The sequence below is a fragment of the Solea senegalensis genome, linkage group LG1 (assembly GCF_019176455.1).
Source record: "Solea senegalensis isolate Sse05_10M linkage group LG1, IFAPA_SoseM_1, whole genome shotgun sequence".
NCBI lineage: Eukaryota > Metazoa > Chordata > Actinopteri > Pleuronectiformes > Soleidae > Solea > Solea senegalensis.
In genome coordinates this window covers 15,981,201-15,996,436 of record NC_058021.1, presented here as the reverse complement: position 1 = coordinate 15,996,436, position 15,236 = coordinate 15,981,201, and the positions used below count along the sequence as shown (strand labels likewise).

General features: G+C 38.8%; 1 protein-coding gene across 1 annotated transcript in view; it reads left to right on the top strand.

Annotated features, from left to right (window-relative positions):
* The first annotated feature begins 3,227 nt into the window (after positions 1-3,227).
* LOC122766066 (acid-sensing ion channel 1C-like) overlaps positions 3,228-15,236 on the top strand; it is a 64,165-nt gene continuing 52,156 nt past the window's right edge. The window contains exon 1 of the mRNA XM_044020695.1: positions 3,228-4,705. Within this exon, the coding sequence (XP_043876630.1) occupies positions 4,151-4,705 (555 nt within the window). The 5' untranslated portion in view covers positions 3,228-4,150. The remainder of the gene's footprint in view (positions 4,706-15,236) is intronic.

Sequence of the window (15,236 nt, the reverse complement as noted above, 5' to 3'; positions counted from 1 at the left end):
GATCAGGTGTCTGGTGTACATGCTATGGGTAAAATATGATGGTCTTAACTTCTGGGTTTCCTAATAATCCAAACATGAGCGATTTTTATTAATTTTTTTTCCCCCCAGAATATTAAAAAAGAAATCACACCCCTCTGCAGTGGAAAAGAGAGAAATGCTCTTACATATTGCAGGCAGTCTGATTTGTTTTTTTCAGCAGCTTTTGTTCAATCATATGAGTGCTGTTCTGTTCAGTGCAGTGTCTGCTGCTCCTTTAATTTCATGGCTTGTATGCTCTTAAATGTCAAATGCTTTACCGCCATGTTCAGTTCTTAACAGAGCAATCTTTCCTGTGTGCTGCTTGCCAGTTATGCACAACATGGGCGTCGTAATTACTTAGTGATATGTGTAATATCCATGATTGATTATTATTATTATTAGTATTATTATTATTCTTCAGATGACTTGTCAAATCAGGCTAAACTTTTATTCAGAACATTTTCTCAAAGCCTCTGCCAACACTTTGTTTACAGCAGATATATGAGGCAGTCCTCATTTGTTGGATGTCTTTATATCAGTGGGTGTAGCCATTTATCATGTGTGGTCAATTTTCATTACAGTGTCCCAACAATAGTAATAAACACATTTGTTAGGGTCTTCCATAACTCATGTACAGCAATAAGAATTTGAATTATAATGAATTTCAAAATCTATATATATTTAGTGCTGTATAGGCACATGTTTCAAGCCTTACTGTAAAATTGTAATTTAGCAAGCATTATGTCATGGTTGCATGAGGGTCAACAAATCCTAGTAACTGCTTTTGAAAAAAGCTTGAACAGTTATCATAACATGCTTGTATATGTAGACCTGGGGTGTGTGGCCACTCTGGAGTCACTATGGAAAATATGGTGAACAAGATTGATCTATGTCAGGTGTGTTTTCAATTTGAATTTTTTTTTCTCCATGTAATTAGTTTATAGTCAAACCAATGAATTCCAAGGCTTAAGAAATAGTGTAGTGCCAAACAGTGCCACAAGTAATACCATTCCTTATTAATGTTAAACTGCATTATGATGTGCATTCTACCATCCACTTGAAAGCAAATTACTGTTGTAAGTCTACAACCATAATCCCGCAATCTGCAACAACAGGCCTGCCAGCCAATGTGAATGCAGAAGTTCAGTTTCCTACTCTTGACACAGGACAATGTTTCCCCATATGTGAAGAGTATTCAAATAAATGCTACATTAAGAGTATTTCCACTGTGTAAATGCAGACTTGTATAATAATACCATGTTGGAAAAAAAATCACCATTATTTTTCAAGATATAAATAAGTTTGTTTCACTGTGGACAATTCAACTATAGGCTATTTGCATATTTTAGCAGTGACAGTGAACCAGCTTGCTCACTAAAACTGAGAAAGCTAAATTGAGCTTAGCCATCATTTGATTATTTACACCAGTGATTTTCCTGTTGTGACATGTCAAAGTGGTTGCTGTGCAAAGGACCCATTTATCATTTATCGTTGTTCAATTACGTTGAAATCATGTGTATAGTCACAGGATTTCACCTCGTTGTTTCCTGTTTAACTCATTTAAACAGTTGACCTTAATTCTTATGCAAAGGTTAATATCATGGAAAGGCTTGGGCCTCTGCACATCCACCAAGTTCCACACACCCGTCCAGTCTCTGGAGAAGAAACATGATTGCTGCTGCTGGCTTGCTTAAGTGCTACCTAATGCTCATTAAGGTATTCTGCATGTGCTTTTCTCAACAACATTGACTTATGTGGCACTGCCTTTGTTTTTTTCAACAGTTAATCATAGTGACATATGTGATGCTGTTTGTTAGTGAAGACATAAAATCCCAGAGAAAGTCTCATGTTAAATAGATGCACAACTATCCATCATGGCGAAGAGGGTTTTAGCACATTATACATTATCATTCGTGATTGTGATACAAATAGAGCTGCTCAGTTCTATACATTTTAAAGTATAAGAGGACTGTAACTAGCCTTGAGCCATACATCAGTCTCTTCTAATGCAAACATCTTATCAAGTCAGCGACATTTTTCACAAGGAGTACTATTGGATATATTTAAAGTGTCATGATGTTATGAGTCAAGAGAGTGACTTTAATGGCTTGTTTCTACTCGTGCTGCTCCTTGTGGGAGGAAACAAAAGTCTTGTATTTTTGAAATTGACATATGTCAGATATTGTTTTGGCACTTGCTGCAACTCTTCCCATGTTTCCTGTCAGGTAAAGAGTGTGATGGTAGATTTAAAAATACATTAGTCTATCACTTGTGTTTCCTCCAGTGAGCAATTTTCTGATAGCATCTTGACTGCAACAATGCTGACATTGTATGGTTGCATTTCTCAGACGTTTTTGGATGAAAAGGTTTTCATAGTTTCATCAATTGCAAGCCTCTATAGTGTTGAGGGTAATAGTCTCTGTGCTTGGTTACTAGGACTGAATATTGATTTATTCCTCAAGGACTGTGGTCAAACCGCCTCACCTATTGTCATGATAATAAGACATCCCTGGGTAGCCAATGAGTGATAATCTTGTTTGGTCCTAGGTGCAATGAAAAGGTTTCTCAAAATGGTGTGGTGAACTTTTAACCCCAATAAAATTGCCAACTGCATTACTGGTTAAGCCTGAGACTCGCATGTAGTCACATGTAGTGAAGCATAACGTAGGACTGCTGTATCAATCTGTGAAACACTTTGTTTTTTATTATGTGTCCCTTCTACATATACTACAGCAATTATTTTTTAAATGTATGCTGTCACAAGAAACAACAAAAATATGAACAAAATGGATAAAGATCCTAAAATGAATCAAATACAATCCGATTTATCCATCAACATGATTAAGAAATCATCTCCTGGTTTGGTTATATATTTGTAATTGTTTTATTGCATTGCATTGCAAGGTTAAAATGTGGTTATTTCTGGTCCTCTATTGGGTAAGTGCATAAAACATGCAACCTGTGGCATTTTTTATGTGTAAGCAAACAAGGCGACAGAGGCTGTAGGAGGAGAGTAGATAATAATAACACAGTGAAGGTGGTGTCCAGATTGAGAGACTTCAGCTGTGAGCACAGACACACAAGCAAAGCAACCATTCAGCAGTGGGATGGATCCTGACTACTAAAGAGGCGAGGGAGAGAGAGCGAGAGAGCAAGAGAGAGAGGGAGAGCAAGAAATGGGGGAGTGGTGGCAGAGAGAGAGAGGAAGCGAAAAAGAGCGTGAAAGGCTCCACACGGCAGATTATAAATCTGTATGTTAACAGGACTAAATCTGGAGGTCTTGAAGCAGCTTTACTGGTGGGGGGTGGCCATAAAGCATCAAGAGGTGGTCTTTCCTGTTAACTGAGGATCTGTGCAAATAAGGAAGTGGGACCCGTGGAAGCTGTGAACGCCGGTTGTCAAGCACAGTGGTAGGTTGGTCGGAGGTCTCTGACCCTCTCATTTTCGTGTCTGGAAGAAAAGAGGACGGCAGAAGAGACACGAGACAAAAGACAGCAAGGGACTAGTGAGCCATTTCTCTCTTTATTACTTCCATTCACAAAACCATCGCATACCATTATCACAGCGATGTAGAGGCATTCTCTCCGATTGGAGGAGGAAGGGTCCCATTGACTGCTCAGGCTTAGCACCTCTCTCCAAACGCTAGCCCTTTTCATTGCAGTCTCCGCCTCATCTCTCGCCTCTTTCCTTGCGTCTGCTGTTTGCTCTGTCCGTCCCTCCTTTCTTGTCCCTTTTTCACACCACTCAGGAATCAGGAAGCATTGCATTTTGTTAGAAGTGGGTGTTTCTGGAGCTGTCATTGTGGTTGGTGCCACTACAAAGGATAGCTGTGCAAAGAGTGAGAGAGACAGCTTTGGAGATAAAAAAGCAGCCTGAAAGACAAGGGGGGACCTTGGACTACAGGACCAGCTGACAACCACTGGAAGGTGAACTGTGATGAAAAGAAAAGTATTACAGAGACTGACAACCTTTTTAAGGTAGCTATTCACTGAGACCTTTACCACGACTTGAGGGAATAAAGAAGCAGTGTGCCAAACAAGCGCTGCCAGCTGGATCCTGCTTTTGCTGTTGCTAAGCAAAGTCACTAACCTGAAGTTCTTGGAGAGACAGTGTTGAGCATTACTTCACAACCATGAAAGGAAGCTCAGAGGAAAGCATTGAAAGCGTCAGGCCTTCCAACCTGCAAGCTTTTGCAAACATATCAACCCTACATGGCATGAGTCACATATTTGCCTATGGGCATATGACATTCCGCCGGTTCCTTTGGACTCTTTCATTTCTGGGTTCTCTATGCCTATTGATGATTGTCTGCTTGGATCGAGTGTCCTATTACCTTGAGTATCCTCATGTCACCAAGCTGGACGAGGTGGCTGCAGCAAACCTCACCTTTCCAGCAATTACCTTCTGTAACCTTAATGAGTTCCGCTTCTCCAAAATCACCAGAAATGACCTCTATCATGTGGGGGAGCTCCTGGCCCTCCTCAACAGTAACTACCAAATAGCCAACCCGCACTTGGCTGAGCCTGAGGTTCTGGCTGCCCTAAAGGATAAAGCAAACTTTCAGAACTTCAAACCAAAACTGTTCAACATGACTGATTTCTATAACCGTACAGGTCATGACATCAGTGAGATGCTACTGCAGTGCACCTTCCGAGGAGAGGAATGCTACCCAGTAAATTTCTCCACAGTAAGTGTTCATTCTTATTTTACACTGCTGTAATTCTGCACAGTATGTCTCCTGTTTTATTTCCTGCTGGAGTGGACAGTGTCTCTCTTATGTTGAAATGATCGTGCTTGATTTAGTGTTGTTTGTGCACTATACTGGAAGCACATGCTTGGCTTAAAAGCAACTGGTACTCCAATATAGACCTATCTTGGAAAAAAAAAAATAGCTGGTGTTACTGCATTACATTTTTGCTAAGAACAGATAACAGTGCATAAACCATGTGGTAGTGGATCAGGTGATGTTAACAGCTTGACTGGAAAGAGGAAAGAGGAAAGAAATTATTTTGGTGTTGTGTGTCCCTGTGTCTCACTGAAGCACATCCACATCAGCTCTGATGGGTGATTTAACTATGCATACAAGCCCTTGTTTTGACTAATCAGTCACTGTAACATGCAGTAGCTCAAACTGAGGTTTCTAATTGACAGTTACTTTATGAGGATGTGGTCACTGTGGTGTTGTGTGCCACCCCATTGTTCATGTTAATCTTTCACATCTTTATCATGTTTTAAATTATACCTCAAAGTGTAATTCTGCTCCACATTTATTTCTTTGTCTATCCAGTTAAATAACTCTTCATTGACTATACATTATGAATGAAGTCCACTTAACAGTAAATGGTTTCTCATTGGTGTGTGTGTGTGTGTGTCAACACTATATCCTTATTCAGCTGCAGACTTTGGGTATGTTGTTTGACAAGACAGAACCAGCAGATAACGTATCCTGAAAGAATCCCCTCCTGAGCTGATTCTAAGCAAATTTAGGGGCGAGGTGACATCAGGCATACCCTATAAAATCCCAACATAACCATTTACTGCTACTGAATTGCAATGGACACAGCTGTGTGATCTGAAAAAGTGGCAAATAAACGAGGAGTAGCCATAGGCCTTAATGTAAAGCTTAGTAATTCTCAATTTGTGTGTTTGTACTGGAAAAGAAATGGGTTCTCTTACAGTAAAATGATGTGCTTACCGAGCTTACCTTAAAGAGGCTAAAGTATAGCTCAACTTAATCCATCATAAACAAAATGTATTGAGAAAGTGTGACAGAAAACAAGTTTGCATAGTTTATTTGAGTTAAATACAGACCCAAAAACACACCCAAAAGCTCTTCTTATCTCAGTCTGGATTTTATATTATCTTATTAAAACAAGAATACCCCAATTCTATTACATTTTATTCATCTCCCCATGTCTGTATCCCATATCCCATCTGTTCAAGTGCAGGTTTGATGGAACGACATCTAAATCCTCATTCACACTTAAATGAAAAGGGTATTTTTAAACCGAGTGAATTCTCTCTCTAAAAACAATGACACAATGAAACAATGAGTTAGAGGAAGAAGATCAGCTCAGTAACCATGTTAGAGCTGTTACTGTTTTGTATCTTTTAACTTTTAGTCCCTCTTTCAAACCCGGCAGTGAGTGACCAATTTTAAATTGCTAGTTAAATGAAGTAAGATTAAATATACTGAGCACTGTCTCAAGTTGTACAGGCCAACCATGTACCTCATCAAGATGACGTGTTGAGCTGGAAATTATGCCGGAATTTCCATCCCTGCCAAAAATTAAGCAGACTAAGCAGAATAAATTAACATGGTCACCTCATCTTAAATCCCCACTGACAATTCATGAGTCATTTTAAACTGGGTGCTGAAAAAAACTTGGGCTTAAACTGGGTTTTTGACCAGTGGGAATTATGTATAATTTACTCAAGTGAAACTATCCACTCATAACACAGTTTCTTATCTATACTTTGTCTTTAATCGACCCTGAATGAAACCCCTGCAGATGGCCAGGCTTAAGTGACTCTGCAATCGGTTAATCACAGCTCTTCTCTGAGCAGATAAAACACTAATTAAATATTTCTTTTTAATCCAAGTTCTTTTTTCCACTTTGTGTAGAGATATTGTAAATCTCCATTTAAGTGTACATAAAAGCAAAACTCTATTTTTTAGTCAAAAATGAATGAATTTGGTCATGCTCTGTTATTTTGTTTTTGTTAGGCAAATGTAATCTGTGTGACTTGTTTAAGGATTGTTTGTCAGATTTGAACAGTCTTGATATCCCATCCATCACTCTGTTGCATTGTTTAGATTGAGTGCCTCACCATAGTGTGTCATGTGCTCAGTGGGTAGAAATGTGCTTGTCAGGGCTTGGATGAGTGCCAGTATACTATAGCCATCTAGCTGAGAGTTTGGTGCTGTATCTGATAATAATCTTATTCTACTAACTGTGGCTTGGTCACTAAGAGAATAACAAAGCCAGCTTCAATGGAGGAAAAACAACTCTATCAATACACCAGGCGGTATTTGGTTGATTTTTATCTACTGATTTGTATTTGTGTGGGGTTTCCTTTTCAACCAGTATTAATTCCAAATACACAAATATTCAGATGGTATGGTAAAGGAAATGTACAATTATTCAGATTCCCTCACAGTTATGTTGATAGTAAGATTTACAATGCAAAGGACTGAGGGAGTGATGAGCCTTGACCTTGAATCCCATCAAGTCTGGATTATGATGCAAAGCATTTAAATGTTTTGCACTGTAATGGATGGGTGGAAAGTGGGAGAGTGGCAATTTGTATATTTGACATTTGAATCTTTTCTAATGATTTTCATGTGTCATGTGTGCTCTGTTGCCAGTGTCATAAAGCAAATAATTTTTAACCCTTGCAAGGCAAACATCTAAGAACAGTTTGTACAGCCATTTTAAAGTTTGTCAGAATATGAATGTTATCTTAAAGTTGGCTCTGTAGTGTGCTTGTCAAAAGCAGCGGGGAAGAAGTCATCTTTTTAGATTCTCATGGGCTTTAAATGAGCGTCTGACCATTACCTCTGCTGGAAACTATTTCCACAATGAGCTCACTCTTTACAATGATGAAACGCATATAATTTGTTGAACCACAGTTCATATCTGCTTCTTATCATCACTTATCCCCTTAAGATGATACTTCTATATCTTGAAACCTCAGTCAGACTTAACCATTATTTGGATGTTGAAATTTATGTCTATCAATGTTAATTAACCTGTTGGACTTGATTATTCTTTTACCTCTTACACATTAATTTGTGGTGGTATTTGCCGTTAAATGACTGTGTGTCTTTGAAGAAAATGATTTTCCACATTTTGTCCGATAGACCACTGTGTGTGTGTGTGTGTGTGTGTGTGTGTGACACTGTATGTAAATGTCACCCCACCTCTGTCGATGATAGACAACTGGTAGTGAACAACAGCTGTTCAGATGTAGTGCATCATTCTCCAAGTCTTGATCCTTTTTTTTTTTTTTTGTGAGTGTCTAAAATCAGTATTTGTCATTACATTTTGCTGAAGCTCAGTCTTTTTCTTTCATCTTATCACTCAGATGACAGCAGGTGTCATGAGTACGAGTTGTGGCTACAGTCGAGATGAGATTGAATGACACTGTGTGACATGTCCATCTGCACTAAACGTGTTGGCAGAGCTCCTCCCCATTCAGAGGCTAATTTCGGCAGTAAAGCAAGTGACGCGAGAACTCGACAGTGATATTATTGGCTTGTCAATGATACTGTATGACAGCAATGTTGTCATTTTAAAACCATTCATTGTTTGTGAAGCTGGTTTATTTGTTTACGCTACTCTGCAGCAGCTGTGTTGGTAGAGTAAAATGTCACACTTCCGCAGATGGTGATGCAGGTTCTGTTAAGAGTCAATATGAGATAGATTGTAAATTGTAAATGTCTTGACAGGGTAGTCTGACTTAATGCATCATCTTCAGTGTGATTCCCACACTTGACTTTCCAGGGCTTAGATATTTCTGCACGTATTGCGTATGTATATGGTAGTTAACCCTTTGAATCGTTTCCATCCAGAGATGCAGCATTTGCAGTCACTAGTTTTTGTGTTGTTGTCGCTCTGCTGTCAGACTGAATGCTCCACTTCAGTGGTAACTCTGAACTGCAGAGGTGAAAGTTTTCTGTATTTTTATATCAGCAAAACCATATCATTACTTATTCCACAGCACTCTGACTCAGGGAAGCAACAGTGAGAAGAAGAGAACATGCTCCACCGAATGTTTCATGAGTTTTTTAGCAGGTGATGAGTTGTGAGAAGCTTGCAGCAGTTGCACTCTGGAAGCAAAAGCAAATGGGGAAGCATTGGCTATGAATATGAAGCATTGGCTGCAAGATCACTGTATAGCTATTAAGGTGCAGGGCATTTTTTAAATGAAATATCCATCGCCATCCTCTGTTTCCTATCTCCTACTTGGTAAATCTGAGAAATAGTTGTGGACGGTCACATTTTCTTTGACAAGCTACAAGTGTTGACTCTTGTTTTGCTTCTGTTTTTCTTCTAAAACTAGCAAGCAAATTAATTAACCCCCTAATTTCCCTAAAGATATAGTTTTTAACATCACATGGAGGTAAAAATGGCTCCCACTTAAGTGCAGGCTTAAAAGAAAAATGTTAACCTGCACACTTCCTCACAGAGCCTTCAAGAAGATTTAGAAGGCAGCACAAGGTCGGCAAGAATAAATCAGGCCTACTCGACTGTAAAGAATGGTAATCGACAGGAAGAATACAAATGAGGGAGACACCCCAGTTCTGTTCATATCAGCCTTATTGAGGGAGACTAAAGAGTGCTGCTGCTGCTGTCTATCATCCGTGGGTGGTGGGGGGAGCGGCAGCCAATCTTAGTTTACACTGGGCCAGAATACCCTGGTCAAGGTGCCAGCCTGCCTATCACAGGGCTCTAATGAATACAATGATCTCCAAAATGACTCTCCAGTGTTCTCAAGTGGTCTGTGCACTACTTTGTATGCACTGATAATTATTAACAATCTGTATTGTTTGTTGGACAAATGTATGTTATTTAAACACTTTCCATAGACTAACAAGTTGCCTGATAGCTCAAGTACCTAAGTTCTACCCTGGAGACTGTAAGCAGTAACTTTTGCACAATGACAGATATTTGACTTCCAGTGCCACCTGAGGAAGATGAAACTGTCCAACTTAACTGCAGTTCTTGTCATTTCCCTCAACCCTACTCCCATCTGCATTCCTGCCAGGACGCCTCGAATGAGCCTAATCTCTGCCTGAGATTGCCTCATGTCACCACTCACATCTGACATCAGTAGATAACAGCATTTGCCATTACAGCTTATACTGCTGCAACAACCAAATGATGACACTCTAGCTATATCAGCAAAGACTTCCAACAAGGACTGCTACTGCCCTGCAAGTTCAGTATGTTATGGTGTTAGTTTAAAAAAAACGCAGTTTGCTTAGAGGATGCGTCATGTGGTGATAAGCTACTCTTGTACATGTGATGTTTTTAAATAATGAACAGACAGTTTTAGACACACAATTTTGACAGTTTTGGTCACAAGAGAACTGCATATTCTTGATCCTAGTTAAAAGATAATACAAAAATGACTTTCTGGTTTGCCTCAGACATTGGTCAGCAATAAAAGTGGGTGGTGTATTGCACTAATTATCATTTTACTATTAGTAAGAGGGGAAATTCTCTTCAGTCAACCCCCCCACCCCCAGTTTTACTAATAATAACAAACTTTGTTTATATAGTACTTTTCCTAACAAATGCTGCAAAGTACTTAACAGAGCAATCATGCCTAATCAAACATTACAAGGCATCTTGTCCAGTAAGGCAAGGAAATACAGAAGCCCAACAGTTCAACACAATGAGCAAATCATTCAGTCATCAGCCTCGGCTGGTTGGGGTGAGAGGACATTAAGGAACAGAGGAGAGGTGGGGGATAGAAAGGAAGAGAGCAAGTAGTAACAAGGAGAGATGAATAACGGGAGACGACAAATCAACATATCAATGATCAAACGATACAAGTTTGTCAAAATAAAATAAAAATAGGAAAGGGGGAGAATAACAGAAAGAGGGAACATGGACCAACAGCAAAAGAACAAAACAAAACAATACAACCATGAGATAGGCAACCTAAAAAAGACTAAGCCTCCACAGTAAAACTAAAAATGTAGGAACGGCACAAGAAAAGATGGGGGACAGAAAAGAGGTTGGGGACAAAAGAGGAGGATAGAAAAAGCCAGGAGTCAGAGGAGAGAGGCCAGGAGCAGGAGTGCATGAGAGAGAGGGAGAGAACAATTAGCAGAGGATGAGGTCATAGAACAATAGACAAGTACATTAGAATAGTCCGAGACAGTGAGTGTACAGTGAGGCCAAGTTGTCTTACCTAGCTAGTGTTAAAAGCCAGCGAGAAGAGAAAAGTCTTCAGATGTTTTTTTGATTTGCTCAGCGGTCTGGGCATAATGGTAAAGCAAAATAGCGAGGAATGTCCAGAGCCAGCTTTCAGCCAGTCAATACATTTTTATTGATTGATTTGGCACAAAATAGCTGATAAAAATCAATCACACTGTTTGCGTTTAGAGTATCTGGCCACATGTCAAAAAGTCCCTATTTATCTCTATTAAAACACTGGAAATGGCACAATAACTATACAACAGGATCATTATCAAAAATGCTGGCCAAAGGGAAGTGGGAGTTGTATGCTAGTGTACAGACAGTAAGACTTTGACTATACCTTTTGCTATGTAAATAAAATCCACATGATTTGGCTGACAAGGGTTTTGTATTGGGGAAAACCTTGGGAGGCAAATCAATTTATGATTTAAAGCCTCGGTGCTGAATAAACCAAATAAAGACTTATAACCTGACTTTTATTTTTGCTCTATAACTGTGTTCAAACAGATATTGAAGTACATTTTAGTGGTAGCAGGATTATGTATACACACACAGAGAAAGAGTCACAAATGCAATACAAAATGTCTAAACTATTCAGAGGACACCACAATTGGAGCAGACAATGTTTCTACTGTAAAAGAAAGATTTGTTTAAAGGGTAATTCTTAAAAGCCCTCCTGAAACCTTTCCACTGTAAAGGTCAGTCTAGTTTGATTTATGTATGATTTTAAAAGATGTTGCTTTCACAAAACGTCTATATCTTTTGGTGTTGCCTGGGTGAAAAATGTGTCTTGAACCCTGTGTTTGCATGAGTGCATTTTCCATTAGAGTACAGCAACACAACAAGAAAGCACACATTTATATATCTGAATAAATACATTTTGCATCCATCGTGTCCAGAATGTTTATTAATTTCCCCCCAAATCATACCCACGGCTTGAAACGGGTGACTCTCTTTGCTTTTTTGTTCATTCAGCCACTAATCACACAGACAGGACGGTGCTGGAAAATAATTTAACTTGTCATTACCTTGATTGTGACTTGCATCAAAAAATAGAGCTACAGTGCTTAACTCATTAACATTCATGAGCTGTGGTGGTCCATTTATCTTCACCAACACTTGATTACTTTGTATCCGGGCCAAATTGTCAACATGTCCCTCTGTAGAGTACAAACCCAGTTAATGCTGGGTAACGTTGATCCAGTTAGTTTGAAATACTGTAGTTTACGTGAGTAAAGTGTTGTAGGATATTATAGAATATCATAAGATATAAGTCATACAGTAGATTTAGGAAGAGAATTACTTTATGTTGTATGGTGGTTTGCATTGGTGCATGTGTTCTTGGTTTGAAATCCAAACCATGGTCTTGCTGTGTGGAGTCTCCATGTTGTTTTTTTGCTTAGATTTTATCTAGTTACTCTGCTCACAGCCCAGACGTAGGGTAAGATTAGGTTATTTGGGTTATTTTAATTGTGGTCACCAACTATGCTCCTCAATGATTGTGGTCCAGTGTTTATGGATGCATTCACACCAGCCCTTCTTAATCAAATCCTAGTCTGTTTGCTCGGAAAGTCCGGTTTGTGAGGTTTGGTTAGGTGTGAATGCGCAACCGAGCTCATGGCATTCAGGGAATTGTGGGTAAAACGTTTGCTGAGTCCATTGTTGCAGCATATATGTGTAGTAGGTTCACTTAAATTATAGGATTTGATGCAGCTCTATATTTAGGGGAATACGTTATTCAAAGGTGTTGGTTAATTTCAATTAAGTGCAGTGTGAAAGCAAAGTCCGACCGGCTGAATGTTGCAACCCCCAACTGAACCGAGTCCCCAATCGTACCGAGTCTGTTGGACTGTTAGGTGTGAAAACTAATTAAGACTTGAATTGACAGGGATTGAAACATGATAGCGGCCTATGTAAAGCAAGGCCCCTACTTACAGTACAAAACCAAACAATGTTTGGGTTTTTTTATTTGAAAAGCAGTTATACATTTTTATGTAGAAACCTGGTGGTGGTGTATTAAATTTCTGCTGTTACACATTATAATAAAATGTATCTTGGGAGAGATTAGTGTGGGCCTCTGAGCTTTACACTTTTTTTTTGGTCATTGTACCTACGTTAATCATGGCCCATACCGTGTTGTGTTCTGTGTGTATGCTATTTTCCCCCAATGTTAGCTGAAACATTTGATGCATGGCAGGTTCATGGCCCTCAACACACTAGTATTTTTATGAAAATCCAATCTTGCAGTGCCACGGCCAGAAATAGAGGACTGCTCACAAATAGGCTTTGTAACAGGTTTATTTCGATACACTGTTATAGCCTGCAGTGGTAGAACATAGTGGAGCCACAAATACAACGCCGTTAGATGATGTGATAGCCTGCAGTCTTTGGCCAAACAGAAGGTCACACCTCTGCCAAGCGAGTAGACCATTCAAGCTTTTCTCTGCCTTCTCTTGTGTAAGAAACTCTTGACGTTGCTTGAGATTTTTTGGTCTGTATCGATGCAAGGAAGAATCTTAGGCAAATCTTTGACCTGTGTTTGTATTTAACTCAATTTATGTATGGCAAGAGACCTGCTTTTTTTCCCTGAGATTATGTTATTAACAATACTTGCTGCAAGTGTATGTGAAATGTATTAAACATTTCACTGAAGCATTCATCTGCTGTTTTCTGCACATTTGACAAGAGTGATGTGACTTAATTTAGCCCTTCAACAAGGTATAACTACTAAAGAACCTAAGTGTTAGGGTTAAAGAGAAACAAAATCACATTAGCCAGCTGAATATCTGCTGATAAAATGATGACGGAAAAGCACATTTCATGTTTGTTTAACGTCTTTTATAAAAGAGAGACAAGCCAATTTCTCAAAGATTATTTGAAAACCTAGGTAACCCAAGGTGCCCCCCTTCCTAACAACTGATAGTCTTTTAAATCATCACCTGCTGTCAGTGTTCTTAACTCAACACTTGAGCGAATAAATGCAAGAATTTGCAACAGAACCAGCATGTCTCCCTGGAGTGTCCCTGTCCTTTGATATCATGTCAGAATGGCAGCATCTCTTGAGTGAGGCAGTGAGGCATCTACCCTGCTGCTTTTACAACTTCAGTATTCAAACTGGATTACACTGATAACAATAACACAGTAAGTTTAAATGCTTATCGGTAAATTGAGAAAGTTTTGTTTTATTCAACGACTTGGCCAAAAATCATAGCATGTGTTGCTATGGTTGAGTCTCTCGATTCATGTTTTAACCTGGTATACCTATTTACCTTCTATTTAGCAGCCCAGTTGTGTACACAACCTAAAAGTATTGAATAGGCAATGCTTGTAGGTGTTTGCAAATACCACAGATTTGAGAGCAAGGTTAGATCAAGATCTTATTGATACTCACTTCCATCATGGGCATTATTACCAACATGCACATCAATATGTCTACCTGTATTGGTATATATTTAAAGCTTAAATTTAAGGAAGCTGTAAATGAAAATGATAAATTTGTTTAGTCGCATCACCAAAGTCCTCCATTGTTCTTTTAAATATTCCTTATATGTACCATACAATAACCAGTGGCTTTAATTTGAAATAATTGTAATGTTCTTCAATCATTAGTTTATATTCTGTTTTGTTATTGTTGACTTGTCTTTATCGTTCTGTCTTGAATGTTATTCTTGCTCTAATCTGTGTCATTTGAGAGATACATTGACAACTCATTTAATATGAAATCAAATTAAATATGAAAACAAATCCAAATTGTGAGGAATTATTATTCCATCTTTCAGTAGTATTTTTATGAACTATATTGTCTCATGACTCAACTTTTGCCTCTGCATTAAAAAAATCTCCTTGTGTCTTGGTTACTTGAAGATTTCAAAGGATATAGCCAAGGGGAATGTTGTTGCTTTGATGAGGGAGCCCAGTCTGCCCTTTGAAAATTCATTAGATCATAATTATTTTTGCCCTCCTCTATTGGATTTACACAACTGCTTTTCCCCATCAGTACAGCCGTCTGCGTCTGCTGCGGTGTGTTTTAGTAGTTTGAACGTTAAAATGCCTGAATATCTTGTAACTGATAATGGCAGCTGTAACAATAAGAAAATACTTAAAAATGAATCACATTTGTCTGAGATGACGCAGCTTTTCTTAAAAACTTAAACCATTTAGTTGCTTAATTGCTTCCAACTAGATCAAGGCTTGACGTTTTGGCTGATGATGAATCTGTTTTCTTTATTTAAATCTGGCCCCTTGCTATTGGGCCAGTCTGTTGCCATGGCAGTCATCTGTGAG